The sequence below is a fragment of the Cryptomeria japonica genome, chromosome 8 (assembly GCF_030272615.1).
Source record: "Cryptomeria japonica chromosome 8, Sugi_1.0, whole genome shotgun sequence".
NCBI lineage: Eukaryota > Viridiplantae > Streptophyta > Pinopsida > Cupressales > Cupressaceae > Cryptomeria > Cryptomeria japonica.
In genome coordinates this window covers 517,423,360-517,443,711 of record NC_081412.1, presented here as the reverse complement: position 1 = coordinate 517,443,711, position 20,352 = coordinate 517,423,360, and the positions used below count along the sequence as shown (strand labels likewise).

The 20,352-nt window shown below is 42.7% G+C and overlaps 1 protein-coding gene across 3 annotated transcripts in view; it reads left to right on the top strand.

Annotated features, from left to right (window-relative positions):
• The window catches only part of LOC131056045 (ribonuclease J), a 210,492-nt gene that overhangs the window by 173,614 nt on the left and 16,526 nt on the right, over positions 1-20,352 (top strand). For all 3 annotated transcript variants that reach the window (XR_009358649.1, XM_059209599.1, XM_057990359.2), the window contains 3 exons: positions 15,826-15,939; positions 16,097-16,192; positions 16,313-16,410. Coding sequence is in view for 2 of the 3 variants with exons in the window: in XM_059209599.1 (XP_059065582.1) it covers positions 15,826-15,939; positions 16,097-16,192; positions 16,313-16,410 (308 nt within the window). In the remaining variant the exon portion in view is untranslated. The remainder of the gene's footprint in view (positions 1-15,825; positions 15,940-16,096; positions 16,193-16,312; positions 16,411-20,352) is intronic.

Sequence of the window (20,352 nt, the reverse complement as noted above, 5' to 3'; positions counted from 1 at the left end):
GAACAAAGAGGTGGTGAGTACATCATCCCGTATTGAAGCCGAAAATAACATAGTTGGGCAAGTACTGTAGATGGAGGTCCCGATAAGGGTGAAGGACCTTCTAGACACAATGCCACAGTTGAGAGCCGCCATTTTTAGTTCCATACAAACCATTGCGTAGGCACCTTCGGGTGCGACATAAGCAGAAGTTCTAGTCAGCCCCTCGGCTGACCCAATGTTGTTGGCCTTAAATAGTGGTCGGCATCCTGCGGTAGTAGAGGTGGGAATTCTCGGGGCTATCCTCAAAAACACCATCGTGGACGGAGGTTCGATGGTGAATGTGTTGCTGGAGGATACGTTGAAGAAGCTCGGGAAGCCAACACTATGGCCACACACATTCAACTTGGTAGGTGCAGACCAACACGACATCAAGCCACTCAACACCCTGATGGCCCAACCGGTGACCATGGGCACACAACCCTTCCTATTAGATTTTGTGGTAATCCCACTCGAGAAGAAGGGGTATGACGCCATCTTAGGGAGAGGGTGGCTGGTTACAGCAAAGGTGAACCATGACTAGAAGAAGAACACCCTTTCCATGGAGAAAGGGGGGCAGAAGTACACCATTGATCTGAGGACCCAAGTTGTCAGCGAGGAACTTGCGTCATCTGACTCGGATTCGGAGAATTCAAACAGATGGGAGTGGGACTCCTATGAAGGTAAATACGAGAGGGAACCAAACGAGGAAGGAGTGCTTAAACTCGGTGGATGCTCAGAAGATGACACTTCCTCATTGAATGGACTCTTCCACTGGCAAATGGAAGACTATGAAGTGTTTCACCCTGCTTGTCACATGCTATAGATTGAGGATGAGCCAAGCGAGAAAGAGGACTTCCCGCCAGAGTACACAGAGTATAAGGAGGGAGATGCCAAAGTAGATGATGTCCCGACGTACGAATTTTCGAAGGACAAACCAATGCGGTACGAAGAACCCACTGTGAAGGAGACAAACTTAGGAGACACTGCCAACCCTCGAAATATCTGGGTAGGCGATGATTGGAGCCCGATGCTGAAGGCCACAACATTCAAAATCTTCATGGAATACAAGGACGTATTCACCTGGTCCTATAAGGATCTGAAGGGGGTCCCGCCAGAATTGTGCGTCCACCGGATACCATTGGTCCTGGGAGCCCAATCGGTACGGAAGAGGCTGTACCGAATGAATAAGAGCTATGTTGCCAAAGTGAATGAAGAGATCGAACGGATGCTAGAGGCCGACATCATATTTCGGGTGGAGACAAGTGAGTGGGTCTCGCCGATTGTGATCTCACTCAAGAAGGAGGCCAACCAAATCCGTATCTGTGTGGGTTTTCAGTGCCTCAACGCAGTCATCATCAAGGACCCGTTTCCTATACCCTTCATAGACCGCATCCTGGAGGATGTGGCAGGCCATGAAATGTACTCATTTCTCGACGACTTTTCAGGATACAACCAGATTTCGATAGCTGAGGAGGACAAGTTGAAGACCACCTTTGTGGTGGAGGACGGAGTCTATGCGTACAACCGAATGCCGTTTGGGTTGTGCAATGGTCTTGCAGCCTTCCAGAGGATAGTCCTTCACATCTTCGTTAAGATGTCGGTGGGAAATTTTAAAGCCTTTTTGGATGACTGGTCAATTTTCAGTAGCGAAGACGCTCACTTGGTAGCGCTAAGAGAGTGCATGGAGAGATGCTGAACGGCCAAGCTCGCCTTAAATCCATGGGAATGTAGATTTATGGTACCACAAGGGAAGTTGCTGGGCCATATCGTTTGTAAAGTTGGGCTGAAAACTGACCCGGATAAGGTACGGGTAATTGTAGAAATGGAGTCGCCCATTGATGTGACGGGAGTCAAGTCATTCTTGGGACACCTCGGATATTATCGGAAGTTCATTTAGAACTTTGCCCAACTTTCATTTCCACTGGACAAACTGACAAGGAAGGGTGAACTGTTCATATGGGAATCGGCAGAAGGGGAAGCATTCGAAGAACTCAAGAGGAGACTGGTGGTAGCACCCATTCTGGCTTATCCAAAATTGGGACCGAGAATTCCACGTACACGTGGATGCCTCGAACTATGCCATTGGGGCTACACTAGTGCAAGAAGAGGGACATGGGTTGGATCATCCCATCTACTTTGCCAGTCAGTTGATGTCGAAAGCCGAGAAGAACTATAGTACCACCGGGAGGGAAGCCCTCAGAATGATCTATGCCGTACAGAAATTTCGACACTACTTGCTAGCGACACCCTTCACTTTCTATGTGGACCACCAGGCTTTGATGTACTTGGTAAACAAACCTATCATCCAAGGCAGGATAAGTAGGTGGCTACTACTCCTTCAGGAGTTCACATTCACAATAATTGTACAACCAAGCAAGAGCCATGTCATTGCTGACCAGTTGTCTCGGATTAGGTCCGGAGAACCGCCAGAGGGGATGAATGACGACTTTCCAGATGCTCACCTATTCAAGATTGCAGTACTGCCACCATGGTATACTGCCATTGGGGAATATCTCTCCACCTCCGTGTTCCCCCAAGGTATGCCATCGAGAGAATGAAGAAAACTCGTGTTGAGAAGCCGCACGTTTTAGTTGATTAATGGATTGTTGTATAAAATGGGACCCGACTAGGTGTTACGTCAGTGTGTGATGGAGGAAGAGGTGCCAAGTGTTCTGAGGGAGGCACATGAGGGGCCAGCGGGAGGCCATATGGGACCAAACACTACGGCAAGAAAGGTGTTGCTAGCAGGCCTGTGGTGGCCCACATTGTATAACGATGCTAGAGAATGGGTAGTAGGTTGTGATACATGTCAGAGAGCGGGGAAGCCGCTGAAGAGGGATTTCATGCCCCTCAACCCTTCCCATGCTTAGGAACTGTTCGAGTGTTGGGGGTTGGATTTTATCAGGCACTCAAGGCCAGCCGCACCAGGAGGTGTCGCTACATTGTGGTAGCCACAGAATATTTAACCAAGTGGGTTGAAGCACGGGCCCTACCTGACAACTCGGCTGTAAGTACAACAAGATTCATTTATGAGCCAATCATTACACGGTATGGTATCCGTATGCAATTGACCAGCGACTGAGGTGGACATCTTGTGAACCACGTTATTAAATTCCTCACTACTGAATTTAAAAATTTTCATTCACTGTCCAGCCCCTATTATCGGCAAGCCAATGGGCAGGCCGAGGCTACCAACAAGATTCTCATGAGGGTAATCTACAAGTCGTGCGGTGTCGAGGGAGAAGACTGGGAAGAAAAATTACCTTCGGTCTTGTGGGCCTACCGCACAACCTACAAGGTGACCATCGGCTAGACTCCGTTCCAACTCATGTACGGGCAGGAAGCTGTTGTGCCAGCAGAATTCATGGTACCAAGCCTTCGCATTGCAATGGAGAATAGACTGGGGGACATGGAGAGCTTGAGGGAGAGATTGTATTTCTTGAACAAGCTGGATGAGAAAAGAATGATGGCCCAGTGGGCTATAGAGGCAACAGGAGGAAGTTGTGGCACGACAAGCACTTGAAACGAATGAGGTTTGCTCTAGGACAACTGGTACTGAAATATAATGGGTGTAATGAGATTAAACCAGGTAAATTCAAGGTATGATGGTTAGGACCATATAAAGTCCGCGAGGTGGCAGAGAACGAAGCAGTGAAGTTGTGGACACTCGATGGACGGGAGGTTGTAGGCAACACCAATGGGTTGAAATTAAAACTGTATCACGAGCAGAGGCGATCGTCCGACCTCGAACCCTCCCAAAGAAATAAAAAATACAAAAAAAAAACGTACAACAGTATGGAAGAATTTTTTTTAAAAAAAGGAAATGAAAAGTGCACCGTACGGCGAAGCTGCGTGCTCACCGTGCGGTGGCACCACGTGCCCACTTTACAGTGGAGCCCCGTGTGCCCACCGTGTGGTGGAGCTCATGTGCTCCCATGTGGTGGCATGACGTGCTCACCGTGTGGTGGCACGGCGTGTCCATCGTGCGGTGGAGCCCGCGTGCTCCCGCGTGGTGGCACGACGTGCTCCTGTGTGGTGGCACGGCGTGTCCACCTTGCGGTGGAGTCCACGTGCTCCTGCACGGTGGCACGACGTGCTCACCGTGCGGTGGAGCCATGTGCTCACCGTATGGTGGAGCCTGTGCTCCCATGGTAGTGGGATTTATGTTATACCCCCGCAGAAGCATTTAAAACAAAGAATTTTTTTTTTCGAGGGGCAGCATCTGGAGGAAAGGTCCCACAAGGATAATAGGCACGTGCAAAGGCTTGTTATTCTAACCCTATTTTTTAATATTAAAGAGGGCACAAAAGACAAAGGCAGAATTATTTAATGGACACCAGCGGTGGAAAAAATTGGCAAAAGCAGTTACAGCAGTTACCTGCTACAGTGCCGTCAACCTCTGGGAATAAGAAGGTTGTTTGGATTCTTCCTTCAGGTGTGAAGGTCAGGGGCGGCATGGCTAACAACAACAAAAGTAAAGGGAAAAAGGTGCAATCCAAAGTGCAGCAGCCGATGGCAGCAAAGAATGATGTGACGATGGACACCATTACCTTTGATGGTTTGACTGGAACAAATTGTAGGAATTGGTGGAACGAGACCCCGCATGATGACCCTATGAAGACACAACTACGACTTGCACAAGTACTGTGGGCCATCCAGATGCCCATTTTTTGCATTAAGGACTTTGAGGTGGTGCTGCGGGCCATGATTGGTGCCTATGACCCACACAAGCGACAGTCCGTATTTGACTACGAGCACCAACAGATTACAGTGCCCTTTGCTTCGATAGAATTTACAAGAGTTTTTGGTATTACGGGGATGCAAGGAAAGACAGTGGACAAGGGGCAGAAAATCTCCCCAGATTTAAAAGATAAACTTCTCAAGCTGATGTGTCGTGACAACCTCACACAAGTGGAACTTGATAGTCTGTAACATGCAAGCAAAGGAAGAGGTCTGAAGAAGTCATTCTTGAGAGAGGGGATATGGCGGTGCCTTGTCGATGTATTGAAGAGCCGCCTGATGGGAGCGAGTAGGGCTTTAGATATTGCCATGGCGCAGGTGGTGTTGGTGAATGGCATCCGTAATGGCGTGGTTTATGACTGGGCATTAGTACTCGCAGATAGGATGGAGGAATTCATGACCCTCTAGCACAGGACCTTCTACATGCCCTACCATGCGATTGGACTCTTCCTAGATGCGGTACGCGTTCAGGGCTCACCGGACGCACAACACTTGGCACCACAAGGCCGTGTACACCCTAGGCAACCCCCTATATTTTATTGGATTCACTTGGATATGATGGCACTGAGCAGAGATACACAATTAGGCAAGAAATGGAAGTGATGGGTGGTGGTGTCTGAGGCGAAGACAGAGTTAGAGTCCGTGTCTAGTGACCTGAGTGAGGAGGCAGAAGACTCTAGTGATACATCACAGGCCATCGGGGGTAGTTTCAGAATGGTGGGTAGAGGCAAACAACAAGTGGAGGAGGAGACGAGGACAACATCTTCTGCAGTAGCACAGACGGCCACACCTCCACCTCTCTTAGTTATGCCAGCAGCAGCCACACGACCCTCGGGTGAGTTACCCGAGCAGACGATCTCAACAAGTACCACTCAGCCTCTTTCTGGAGCGGCAATATTGGCAGTGCCGGTTCCTGGTTTTGGGCAGGGCCGGACACCCGTGATTATGGTCCCCCCACAAGCAGTCGCGGCATTGGTAGCCTTACCAAAGCATCACGTGGTCGACAATAGGAGTCTCATGGCAGCAGTGGAGATTGGGGACAGTAGCGGGAAGGTGGATAGGGAGGCCATACGAGCAAAGTAGCTTGCAGGGAGTGGTACGCCTTCCCAGATGAATATGCCTTCCCAGATGGACATGAGTGTGTGGCTGAGTTGGTACAAAATGACGCCACTAGCACCAGTTGAGGTAGCAGTCCTCTCTCCATGGCATGAGCCGAGCCCGCACGAGATTGTGGACCTGGTCGGAGACAGTTCACCAGAGACATCACGGATTGTGCAGAACGACCACTCACCCATTCGCGAGTTGGTGCTGAGTCCTAGACAGGAGGAGGAGTTGATCCCGAGCCCCCCGCTTGACGAGCCATTCCAGAGTCCTCACAGAGATGGTGTCCTAGCATCTCTGAGAGTGGAGGGCGATAGGGAATTGGAGCAATTCCTTGCGGATATGGTTGTGGAAGCCCAACGAATGGTAGCATCTGCGAGGTCTCAGGGAGATGCTTAGACAGATGAGGAGTTGGAGCAGCTACTTGGGTTTATGAGGGGAAGGTGCACATCACACTTTGCGCAGTGTTTGAGTTTGGTGGATGGCCTGCTATGGAAACCTTACAGATGTTGGAGGATTGGGGCCTCTGCGAGACCAGTAGACAGTCCTTGTTGTGGAGGATAGAGCAAGTTTTCTGAGAGACCTACTATGAGTTGCAGAGGACGCAGTACATTGCTAAGAGTACCGAGACCCAGCGCCAGGAGACTGTGTTGGCACGAGAGTTGTTGGATGCTCAACTCTAGCAGATGGAGGAGTCGCACAAAGAGCAATTGGCTCGGGAGATGGCCTCATGGGATGCAGAGCACGCTACCTTGGACTCAGTGTTAGCCGAGGAGAGGTCGGCAAAGGGTGCCTTGGAGGTAGAGTTGGCGGAAGCTCGCGAGGACAGGGCTATGTTGGAGAGTCGCTTGTGTAGTGCCTTGGAGATGGTAGAGCAAAAAGATAAAGAGGTCTTGGAGGCGGTGATGATGGTGAAAACAGCGATGGAGTGCCATATGGTTGCGGAGCGGGACCTCAAGCTACGGACTGAGCAGGTCTATGAGTTACAAGCTCGCTTGGTAGGCACACTCCGTGCGTCGGCACCCCCCTCACCAGGGACGCTTCCTCCACCCCATTCTCAGTCTTGAATGCTCTGTTGTTAATCATCCCTTTTTGTTTTCAGTCGTCAGGAGACGACCTTGTTTTTTGGGGGGGATGATGTTGGTAGTAATATTGTGCGGGAATAAAACAGTAGTTAATTAGGTAGTACTTTACTTTGTTAGTAATGTAACCGAGGGATGGTAGTTACGGGTGCGACGGTTGTCCCTCGCACCCCCTCGGTACCTTTATATACCATGGAAGGTCACTTGTAAAGACACATGATTATGAATTAAATAGTATCTCTTATATTCACTTGATCTTATCTAGTATCTATGGCATTATTGTTTTGCATTGAGTATTCTATCTGTATGTTCTAAACTGTTCACCTAGAGGGTAAACAGAGGCAGCCAAAGCCATGACCTATGATCAAGATTTACAAACCTTCCTTTGGGTAGAAGCATCCAAAACTGCAATATATGTTCAAAATCAGAGCCCTTATCGAATATTGGAAAATATGACTCCTAAAGAAGCATTTACAAGTGTGAAACTTGAGGTTAGTCATTTGAGAATCTTTGGTTGTCCTATTTATATTCATGTGCCTAAATATAAGAGATCTAAGTTAGAACCATTTGGCAAGAAAGGGATATTTGTGGGTTACAGTGAATCTTCAAAAGCCTACAGGATTTACATTCCAGGACAAAAACAAATAGAGATCAGCAAGGATGTCTCTTTTGAAGAAGATGTTGCATTCAAAAGATCTAAAGGTTCTTACATGGAGATAGATAATGAAGAACAAGAGACTCCTGAGGACATGGACGTTGATCATACTCTTGAGGTTCAGAGGGAGTCTTCTGAACCAAAAGAGGCTATTGATCTAGTTGAGCCTTTGCAACCTACTGATGGTCCGAGAGATATTGCTATAGGTCGAAAGAGACCTCTATGGGCTAGACAGACTATGCAAGATGCAGAGAAGTATGCAACTCCTAGAGGCACATTCAAAGAAAGCAAAAGACCATAAAATTTTCTAGGCTATGTGGCATTAATGAGTCACATCATTGAGTCCGAGCCTTCCAGTGTTGAGGAGGCATGAAGTCAACAAGTGTGGAAAGATGCTATGACAGAGGAGTATCGGTCCATTCTCAAGAATGATGTTTGGGATGTTGTTCTTAGACCAGAAGGTAAATTGGTTGTATCTTCCAAGTGGCTTTTCAAGATCAAGCATGCAGCTGATGGGAGCATTGAAAAGTACAAAGCAAGATTTGTGGCTAGAGGATTCTCTCAGAAAGAGGGAATAGATTATGAGGAGACCTTTGTTCTTGTTGCTCGCTATACATCCTTCGAGACTATTATTGCTATTACATCAGCTAAAGGATGGAAGCTACACCAAATGGACATAAAGACAACATTCCTTAATGGTGTGATTGAAGAAGTGTACATTGAACAACAAGATGGGTTTGTGATTCATGGAAAGGAATCTCATGTATGTAGATTAAAAAGGGCATTGTATGAAAGATGCCAATGCTGATTGGAACAATCTGATATGTTTTTTTGAGTCTGATTTCTTTGAGCACTGGTTGGAATTTTGGGTTTTTTAATGCAGTTTGAGGTTTCTAGGATAACTTGCGTGTTATTGACTTTTGGAATTTGACTATGCAAAATGAATAACAAATGCAATACATAAAATAATTGACTGAAAATGAATTTCAGACTTCTGATTTTATTTATTAGCAAAGAACAAATGGAAATACATGTTTATTCTTAACAACCCAAGCCAATCATGGCCTACCAGGAGTCCAGTGCTAGGAATTGAAGGTGACTTATTGGCTTGAACAGGTGGAAAGATTGAATGAAGCACCTCCAGCTGCAACTAATGGCTCCAATGAGCTTTATTCACCTATTGAATAATTATCTAAAACAAATTTGTGAAGAAATCCTGATTCCAATGCAATTCCTGAACTTTCCGCAGGAGAGACTCCAATTTGGTGTGCTTTCTACCCACTGATTTGCTCCTGTACCTCCAATATGAATTATGAACCAATTTCACCAAATGAGTATTGGAATTCTTCTTATTAGCTGCTAACAATAATTTTGGTACCAAAGAACCTAGTTAAAACCCTTGTATTTATTTAATTGAAAACTCTAGACAAGATTTGGTGGTATGGCGAGCTTGGGGAAGGTACAATCTGCTGATTGGGGTTACAAACTTGCTGGAAATTGTGATCTCTCTCTTCAGATTTGAAATTTATTCCTCTGTGAAGCTGAATTTCTCTGATTTGCTCTAAAATTTGGCCCCAGTGACTTGAAAATAGCCTCCAATGAAGATCAATATGCTGATAGGTGGAAGGGTTTTCGTCCTACACTTGCAATTTGAAGGTTTTCGTCTTCAAATCTGCTGCAGAATTCTGCCAAATTGCTGCAGACCTGCTGAAAGTAAATGATTCTCCAAAAAATCATCCAACATAATGCACAAATGAACTCCGAAATCCTCTTTTAACATTCCTCAAACCCTAATTCGAATTTGGGGTTAGGGTTGGACTTTTGGCATCATAAAACATGTTAAAAGGTTTATTTTTATTAAAAAAAATACTTCCCCCAAGTGGTTTGACCCATTGAGGGTCTAATTCCTCATTAAAAGTGGCCATATTATTAAGTTATAACCTTTAAGTTATAACTTCTAGGAAAATGTGCCAAGGGGCCACTTTATTAATATAAAGTGATTATATTATTCCACTTTATTATTATTTATTTAATCCAACTTAGGAAATATTTTAATAAAATGAAATCCGTGACTCAGATATGAATTCCATCTGAAGCATTGTGATCATTGATGTTGCCTAAGTCCTGCAGGCCAATTGACAGTTCCTCCTAAAAAGTAGGGATTCACCCTAAAAAATAGGAACCTCTCTCCAAACACTTGTAACTGCTCAAAGGATCCTTCTCTGCTCCCTGGTCCCCCGGGTGGTCATTCAGTCAATTGCTAGTTCTCCCTAAAAAATAGCAGACCTCCCTAAAAAGTAGGAACTATTGTCTGAAGGACCAAAACGGTTCGTAGAGCCCCTGCAAAGCTCCATGACCCTTAGAATGAGTCCCCTAACCATACCGTTGACCTACGGGAACTCAAATGATAGGTCAACCCCTTCTTATCTCATGTCGCCTAGAAAAGGGGACATTACATTGTATGGCCTTAAACAAGCACCTCGTGCTTGGTATGAGAAGATTGATCGATACTTGATGAGCTTGGGATTCTCCAAGAATGATGCAGATTCAAACCTCTACTTCAAGGTAATTGATGGTGAGACTTTAATATTGGTTCTTTATGTTGATGACTTATTTTTTACTGGAGAAGAACATCTCATTGTCAAATGCAAGGAGGAGTTAGCTTCTGAGTTTGAGATGAAGGATTTAGGTCTTATGCATTACTTCCTAGTACTTGAAGTGTGGCAAAGACCCAATGAGATTATTCTAAGTCAAGGGAAGTACACTATAGGTATCTTGAAGAGATTTGGGATGTTGGATTGCAAATCTATGTCTACACCAATGGAAACAAATTTGAAGAAATTAAGTGAGTTTGCAGCTAGTTAGATCTGGTAGATCCCACCATGTACAGGCAGTTGATTGGATCATTGATGTATCTAGTCAATACTTGACCAGACATTTGCTATGCAGTGAGTGCCCTCAGTCAGTTCATGAGTGAACCAAGGCAAATTCATCTAGTTGCAGCAAAGCATATCTTGAGATACTTACGTGGCACAGTAGGATATGGCTTGAGATATAATTCCAGGTTAGATTTGAAGTTACAAGGCTACTCTGATTCTAATTGGGCCGGGAGTGTAACTGACAGAAGAGCACCTCTGGATGTTGCTTTAGTTTGGGGTTTGCCATGATTTTTTGGTGTAGCAGGAAGCAGTCTTTAGTGGCTCTAAGCACTGTAGAAGCCAAATATATTGCAGCATGTGTAGCAACTCGAGAAGCAATGTGGCTTCAAAAGTTCTTTGTAGGTTTATTTATACAATATTTGGAGCCTACTACTATTCATTGTGACAATCAAAGCTGTGTGAAGCTATCTGTCAATCTAGTGTTCCATGACAGAACAAAACATGTTGAGATCAAATACCATTACACCAAAGATATGGTATTGAGGAAAGCTATTCAGTTGAGATATATTTGCATTGATGATTAGGCGGCTGACATTCTCACCAATCCTCTCTCTAGAGTGAAGTTTGTTCATTTTCGAGACAAGCTTTGGAGTTTTGGAGAATGAAGCCCTTGCTGAGAGGGATACTCAGCATTAGTGATCTTTTTGTGATTTGCTATAATGCATTTTTCTCTGAGATGGAGAAATTTGAGGTGAAAGCCCTTGTCAATCTCTGAGAGGGAGATGTTGTAATGTCCCTACTAGTTAGAGATCATTGTCCTGCAAAACAGATTGTTAGAACACAACAAAAATATATATACATAACTAATCTAATTTGCAATTAAAGTTCAATTACTTAATTAACACTACTTTCAATTCTTTAAAATAAAAAGGATACGAATGCCATACGAAGATATGTCCTTAGGCAGCTGTGAAGCTTGCCTTCTTGGAACCCATCTTGGTTCCGAGCCATCCAGGAAATCGAAGGTGAATTCGATTCTTGTCTTGGATGTAATTTCTTACACCCAAGCCATCCAAGAAATCGAAGGTTAATTCGATTCTTGTCTTGGATGTAACTTCTTACACCCATGCCATCCAGGAAATCGAAGGTTAATTCGATTCTTGTCTTGGATGTAACTTCTTACACCCAACCCATCTAGGAAATCGAAGGTTAATTCGACTCCTGTCTTGGATGTAACTTCTTACACCCAAGCCATCCAGGAAATCGAAAGTTAATTTGATTCCTGTCTTGGGTGTAATTTCTTACACTCAAGCCATCCAAGGAAGACCATATGTCAATTCCTTGCCTTGGATGATGCATCTCATCATCCAAGTCCATTTGAGGGGACCGGCCAAATCCGTCTCTTCTTGGATGAACTTAGTCAACCAAGCCATATATATGCATATAGATATTCAGTATATACTGCCTACCAGGGATTATCATAATCCCTCCATTAGGCTAAGGGAATTTCTTCCCTATAGCCTCCATCATATAATCACATTAATATTACATTTTATAATTCATTACTGTTTTCCATTCCATAATTTACATATTCTTTAATCTTTATATTCTACATAGATTCCTATCTTTATTGCTACATTCATATAAGTAATCATTAGAGATATATGTATTCATAAAAATGCATTAATATATATGTGTGTGTGTGGCACACATGTCCACACACATATATACCTTAAGATTTCTTAACCCCTCTTACCTGTACGCGAATTGTAGCCTACGGTCAGAGTTCGCATTGTAGATGTTGCCTGCAGATTGGGAGGCATACCACAAAGAACACAAATGTTACTTCCTATAACTTGATAACAATTCTGATCTAATCTTATCAATGGTGATTTCACTAGATGCTTTTGATTCCTTCCCTTTATATCTCTCAATTTGAGGGAGAGGTTACACCTCTTCATCATGTATGCCCTTTGGCAAGAGACACACCCTTTCACCATTATCACCCTTTGAAAGAGTGCAACTCTTCATTATTTCTACCATTTGAAAGGGACACAACCTTTCATAATCAAATCTGCACTTATTATTTAAATCAGATATGCACTTCTCATTACCAAATTATCCCCCCCTCAAATGAGGTTTTCTTCTCCCTCTTATATATCATTGTTGAGGGAGTCACAACTTTTCCTTTCATGTCTTTTGACTTTTCATTAACTTAATTAATTTTTAATTAATCATATTTAATTATATCATTTTATATTTTAATTTTATTATTATAATTTATTATTAAATTCTATTTCAAAGTGGGGATATTACAGATGTGGTTCTTTACACCCTCTGGGAGTAGCCATGGTGGATGTCATGTTAAGAGACTCCATGACAACATCACGTTGAGAGACTCTGTGATGAATTCTTTGTACTTGTGTTTTTCCACACATGGGAGTAGCCATGGTGGACATCACGTTGAGAGACTCCATGATGACATCACATTGAGTGACTCCGTGATGGGCACTTGTGCACATGTTTCTTTCCATACATGAGTGTAGTCACGGTGGACGTCATGTTGAGTGGCTCCATGATGATATCAAGTAGAGTGACTCCTTGATGAGCTCTTTTCCACAAATGGGTGTAGCCATTGTGGGTGTTATGTTGAGAGACTCCATGACATTGAATATCTAGAAGGATTCCTCCCTAGCTAAGAGGGAGTGTTGATGATATAGCTTTGAGCCTCATCCTTCTATCGACCTAATTAATAGGCAAATAAATAAGTATAATTAATAAGCAAATAAATAAGTTGTGGCTATATATATATATTTATTTGGAGCCCATTTTCGTGAAGAGGTGCTTCATTAATGATCACCACCTTTTGTAAGTGATATGTCATTTTGCAAGAGACCGACGTATCTTGGAGAGACGCATTGTTTGGTAGAGTCCATATCATCTAGTATTTGTAGAGGGCACTGCTCTCTCTATAAAGATAATCAATTCATTAAGACAAGTGCGTACTACCACAGGGAGATCGACATCTCTTTTATCAGGCAGATTGTGATTAAGAAAATTTATCATTCGTTGTATAATCGCACCTAGGAGAGGTGCTATTCTTATTGTTTCATATTAGCCAAGTGTGTGGCTAAATTGTAAAGCAGATTTTCTGCTCCTTCATTTATTATATAAGAGATATAATTGCTGCTGGGTATTGACTGTGTATTATTGTTCATTATTGTTTTATCTCTGTCTAATTGAATTCTGATCATAAAAACAACATCTGTGTCTCTCCAGCAATCTGTGATCTCTAAGAATAATATTTGTAGGCTCCAAGGCATTCTGCTTAAGAAATGCTCAGAATTTAAATTTATCTGTATCTTTACCAACTAGGCTTGAATGCTTTCATGTGACGCCTTTGAGTTACAAAATCATGCTACAAATATTTTTAATGGATTTCTTTTTGCCTTTGTTAAGTCTAGCTCTATTGTTTTGTTTTTGAACCACGGTTTTTAAGATTGTTTCTAGAACTCTTCATTCCATGTTTTCTTTGTGCAGCACTGCAGCCAAGTCCTGCTGTTGTTCCTTAGCCTTCTTTGCAAACTAGCCATCCAACTACTTTACTTTACAAACACATTACAACTTAGATATACACATGTCTACTGTAAAACACCTAAACATGAAGCACTTATGCACCACTTGTGAATAGATATTGTAACATGCAAAAGATATACAACTAAAAAAACAAAAGAAAATTGCATAAATGTTTTAATTTTCAAAGAACACGCTTGCAGATATTTTTTCCCATGGAAAGCTTTCAAATTTGTCAGTCACAGAATTCTTTTAGTGAAAAAAAATGTCAGAAACATTTTGGCTGTACACAGTCATAAACATCTTGAGGGCAATAGTGAAACACTGATAAATGTTTCCTAAGATTGATCACTAGTCAATTGGCTATCAAGTCTGAGTCAATTTATATTAACTTTTGAAAATTTCATGGTCTGCTTAGCCTTTAAAATCTGATTTGTTGATTAATATCTGGTTTTCCATGCGATATTTGCTTCCAACTTAAGAGAATCTATATCTGGCTTCACACATGGAAGGGTAAAGCTAATTGATTCTGTGTATTTTTCTCGTCACTATTATTATTTTCCTGTAAATCTGTGGTTTTTATTTTGATGCGATATCCAAATAATTACAGACCATTAATCCCATAGTTTGTCATCAATGCATTAATAACTGCATGGCACAGAGGGATGATTAGCATCCATGAAAGTTTTTCAGACAATATTTGAAGCATTGAGTAGTTTTCAACTTTGAAAGAAAAAAATTTGCTTAAATGTAATGATGTTGGATTTGCTTAGGTTCAAATGCCATGCAGTCAATTAACTGGTTAGTTTTTGGTTAGAACCTCTGTCAGAGGTCTGATACTTTGGTTGATTTTTTTCTAAATTATGTTCAGGGTTCAAAGATACTATTTCGCTACAAATAATTTTTTTGTCTTTAGTTTCTGACTTCCAAAGAGCATTTATAGTTAGAGAGATACTAAAACACAGTATTAACGTAATTTCCCTAATGATGATAGAGTGGAGTCTAAGGGTTTCAGAAAAATCCAAGAATTTATCTATTATTTAATCTTATCAGTCAAGCTAACCAAATGTAAAGACTAAAACTGTCAGAGTACCCTGCGCATGATGAATATTCATTTTGATTTTCAATAATGAATCGTTTTTGGTTTATTTATGAATGTAGCTTCTTAAATTTGGGGCATCTTCCACGCACAGTTGAACTCTTTTGACCTTGCTTTGAAGGGTAAATGGATTTTTTAAATAGTACCATATGGTGAATGATCGAGTCATGTATGAGGCATTCTCAAGCTATGGATCACAAACAGGGGAAGCACAGCCACATGATTGAACAAGGAACTAAATTGTAGATTTGGATGGTTGTAGTTCATGTCTCTAGGGACATCTCCCGTATACTGATCCTAGATGAATGTTCTATGGCTTATGTGCTTTTAGTGCTTGAGCAGGATGGATGTGCTCTAACTTTATCTTTTTGTTTCTTGTGTTGCTACTATATAGATGAAAATTTATCATCCTATGGGATATTACTAGTTATGCCTCCCAACTCAACAAATTTGGAAATGGTTGCATTTCCACTTAAATATTCTAAAGATTAGCTCAAAGTCTTTTGCTGGGAATTTCTCTCCTAAGATGGAATCTTTGATATTATGTTTATTGTGCCTTTTTCAATGAAGAGAATACATTAAATATATCTTTTTTGTTTTGAAGAAGCATGTCTCAAATTCTCAATGTATTTATCATCTAGTTCAAATCTTAATATCTTATATAATTTGTCTTAAAAGGAGGAAGTTCTTAGGATGGTAAAGCCCCAGCATTTCTTACCTATCCATGGTGAATTTGCTTTCCTCAAAGAACATGAACTACTTGGAAAGTCTACTGGGATTCAACATACAAGTGTAAGTTATGGGCAACTTTTTACTTATATCCATGAAGTAATAAAAAACGTTTGGTAGATATGAGAATGCCCTTTTATATGCTATTACTAATTTTTAGTCGCTTGACAAGGAATAATAGCTTCACGTATTCTAATTGCCTCTGTATATTTTTATCTAGGTAATAAAAAACGGTGAGATGCTGGGAGTTTCTCACCTTAGAAACAGAAGAGTTCTTTCTAATGGTTTTTCTCCTCTAGGCAAGGAGAACTTACAGGTTGGCCTGATTATTACAAAACAATCTTTCTGATTTTAAATTGCAGAATATTGCTTAATGATTGTCTTGCCAATTTGAGCATCTTCCCTTGGATTAAAATTTTTCTTTTGCAAAACACAGTTGATGTACAATGATGGCGATAAAGCTTTTGGAAATTCAACAGAACTTTGCATTGATGAGAGGATGAAAATAGCATTGGATGGCATTGTAATTGCCAGGTACACATACTTGAGTGGTTGAATAATATCTACATTATTACTTTGGAGTTTTAGTTTGTACTATAATGGATAGATTCTTTGTTTTGTTCCACATAGTCCCCTTTTTAGGGGAACTTGGAAATGTGAGGACACAAAAAAGAAGTGTGTGGGAGCTCCCGCAAATAATTAGGGAAATGGGGACATCTGAGGGGATGGTGATATAAAAGTAAATATAAAGAAAATAAAAAAATTCAATTAATGTTGCAACATTTGCAAGTGTAAAATAAAGACAAAATAAACGAGTTCGATGAAATCATTGATATTCTCATTTATAGTAGCAGAAAATACTAAAATCAAATAAAAAAGCAATGATGTATTTATGATTACAAATAAAACACAAAAAATGTTAAACTTAATTGCAATAGTTCATCCAGTAGTCTTGTACTACATCAGATTGATACATAAAAAACTAAAACTAGCACAATTTATCATGTTTGCTGATATGGCTCAAATAGGTTGTGCTTGGTCATCTGCCTCTAAATTGTTCATAAGGTTTCATACTTGTTCATCTCTTTCCTGTCACTGCACTTGTGCTGATTGAAGATATCCAACCACCAAACTTATATTCTTATCTATATATCCTCCTGATGGATTGTGCAGCATCCTCTAGATGTACATGCCATAAATTTCTGGTTGAATTGCATACTCTAAAGCCTTTCTAGTTTGGAGACAAAGGCTACTATGAAAAACAATCAGTTTTCTACTCTCTTAGGGGTGAGTCTGTTCTATCCCCATGCAATTTTTACCATCCAGTTGTATTCTTTTTCCCTACGGTTAGTTTATTTATCATTGCCATATTTTTGAAAGGCAGTGGTACAGAGTGACTTTTAAGACAGGATCCGAGCTCATCTTGTTTCAACTCATGGTTAGAAATCTGCAGCACCAATGGATTTCATACCTAGCTTGAGAATGGCGATAGAAGATTGATAGGTGATGAAGAAAGTTTGCAAGGCGGGCTATTTGAATTGGAAAACATTGATGAAAATAGATTATAGAAATCTTTGATGATGTATCACTACATTTGGATTGTTTCGCCTATGGAAACTATTTCAGAGACATAAGAAGTAAATGCACAGTACAGAATAAGAGATGCTAGTATGCCATAAGATAAGTGTTATAACTACAAAGAACAAGTATATTTTACTTTATATAGTCTCCAGTTACAATGATGATTTCCCGAGGGAACAAGATACAATATATAATACCCGAGGGGGTATGACCAACCATCGCGTCCAACTGCCCTTCGGGTGAACTAACTGACTCCCATAACACACAATTACCGATGATGACACTATAACATAATTGATTATTCCCGACTACATCATCCCCCCAAAAAAAGAAGTCGTCTCTTGATGACTCAAAACAAAATAGGGATGACATACATGACTATCAAAGACAAAATCACGGAACAGAAGAAGGGGGCTGAGAAGGCATCCTTGAATCAACAGTAGGTGGCGGGCTGAGGAAGATGGTGATGCCAGCTGTGCTCGCAGGTCGTACACCTGTTGTGTCTGTATCCTCAAGTCCCGCTTTGCAATCTTCCTGTTCTCTATGGCAAGCTTAACCATCCTGGTAGCCTCCAGTACTTTCTCCTTCTCATCCATGATCTCTCTAGCTTGCACCAAACTTGTACTCAGGGTCATCTTCATCGTTCTGGCAGCCTCCAACTCTGTTGCTAACTGGTCCTCCTCGGTAGTGAACTGAGCCCTCTCCGTGGTGAACTGAGCCCTCTCGATATCCAAATCTTTTTGCAACTCCGCAACTTTGGTGGTCAGCTCCTCCCGAGCTCTCTCTGCGGCCACTCAGGCAATCTCATGCCCTGCAGAAATGTGCTCCGTACGGCAAAGAGTGTAATACTCCTCCCTCAAAGCCAGCTCAACCTGCCTCATGAGAGACACGACCCTACTCTCCACTATTGGCTCCCTCATTGCCCATGCATTCAGCATCTCTGCTGTCTCAGTCTCTGGGCATCCCCTTATCTCAAAACGGGGCAGCAAATGCCTGAGGACACCCCTCCCGTACAAACCTGAGCATCCGCTCCAACTCCTAGGCGGTGCTCTTCGAGGCCTCTGCCTGTAGGGATGCTATGACCTCCCGCCCTCTACGTAACTCGTCCTGTAGATAAGTCTGCACCATCTCCTAGAAGTATGTCTGCCCTCGACCAACCACATCCTGGAGGTAAGCCTCCACGTCTATCCTGCTTGGGTGCCTGCTCTCCGTGTGAACCTCCACTCTGTCTGATGGGACCTCTGTCTTCTGTTCAAGTGCCAACTCTCTACCCTGCACTTCTGTCGAATGTGCCATATCTCCAGGGGAATCGTGGCTGTCTATGTCAACCACCCCCACCTCTACGTCCTCCCGAGGGTCCCTACTCCCAGAAGTCGCCTGTGGGGGAGAAATGGTAGTAGCCGGCCTAGGCGACATAGGTGTTATCTCCATCTCCCTTAGCCAACATTCCTCTTCGCCCATAGTACTTGTCTGATCCTTCCCCAATTCCTGCGCCTTTACAGTGGATACGAACTCCCCCACACCCTTCCAGTTGATGTATGGGTAGGAGGTCGAGGACAGCGCCCCAGTGGACTCCCTAACACCAATTTACAACCTCAAAACCACATGGAAGTCTATGGTGCACATCATTTTTGTGATATTTTAAGATGCCAAAAACCTTCTTCTCCACTCTAATTTTTTTTCAGCGTCCTGACTCCAGACTCCATCGAATGATTTTTCAATCTAGTCGACGTTTTTTTTTTTTAATTTAATTTCCTAATCTAATTGTCCAGAGAGTCTTCAGCTTTGGTCCCGTGCCTCTGGGATCGCCCTTCATCCTTCTTGGTTTGCCTCGCCCGAGAGTCTCCCGCTTTGGTCCCGTGCCTCTCAAGTCGCCTGCCCAGCCTCTCAGGTCCCCTTTCGGACTCTCGGGTGTCCTTTCAATCTCTTGGGTCCCCTGCAAGCTTCTCTATTTTCAATGGCCATCTGAAGACCTAGAACCATAAATTTTACAGGGACCACGGTCTCCTTCCCGTACATAAGAAGAAGAAGAATAAATATTTTGAAGGCTGCGGCCTTCCACAGAGGGTTCCAATCATTGCCGACACGAATGATCTTGGGATTATCTACGTCACTGAGGTTTGTCTCCTTCAATTTTACCTCTTGATACTTGATGGGTTCTTCCTTTGGGAACTGGTGTGCGGTGGTGTCACTCACACGGGCGTCTCCCTTCCAATATTCTCTGTATTCCAGCAGGTACACCTCCTCTATTACTTGCTCTGGTTCCTCTACTTCGAGCTTGTAGCTGTAGAACATTTCATAATCCTCCATCTCCCAGTGGAAGAGCCCTTTCAATGACCCTGTCTCATCCTTGGTGCACTCTCCTAGTTTGAGAATCCCTTCGTCGTTGGGCTCCATGCAACCCCGTCCTTCACCCCTCAGGTCCCCTTCTCCTTCACCCTTTGATTTCGAAGATGATGCCAGTTCCTCACTAAACAACTGCATCCCAAGGTCTATGATAAACTTCCTTCCTCCATTCTCCATAGACAGAGTGTTCATCTTCCAGTTGTGGATGGCCTTGGCTGCCACTAGCCACCCTCTCCCTAAGATCGCATCATACCCTTTTTTCTTTAGTGGGATTACCATGAAGTCCAGTATGAAGGGTTGCGCCTCGATGGTAACTTGCTGGCCAATCAGTGTCCCGATGGGTTTGATTCCATGCTGATCTGCTCCCAACAGATTGAATGTAGATGGCCACAGCTTCCGCCAGGTTTCTTCTGGAAGAACATTCACTCCCGATCCACCATCGACGATGGTATCAGTTAGAATGGTGCCAAGGATACCCATCTCCACAATGGTCGGGTTCCTTCCAGTGTTAACTGCCAGCAGCCTGGGGTCTATTGCAGACCCCCCAAG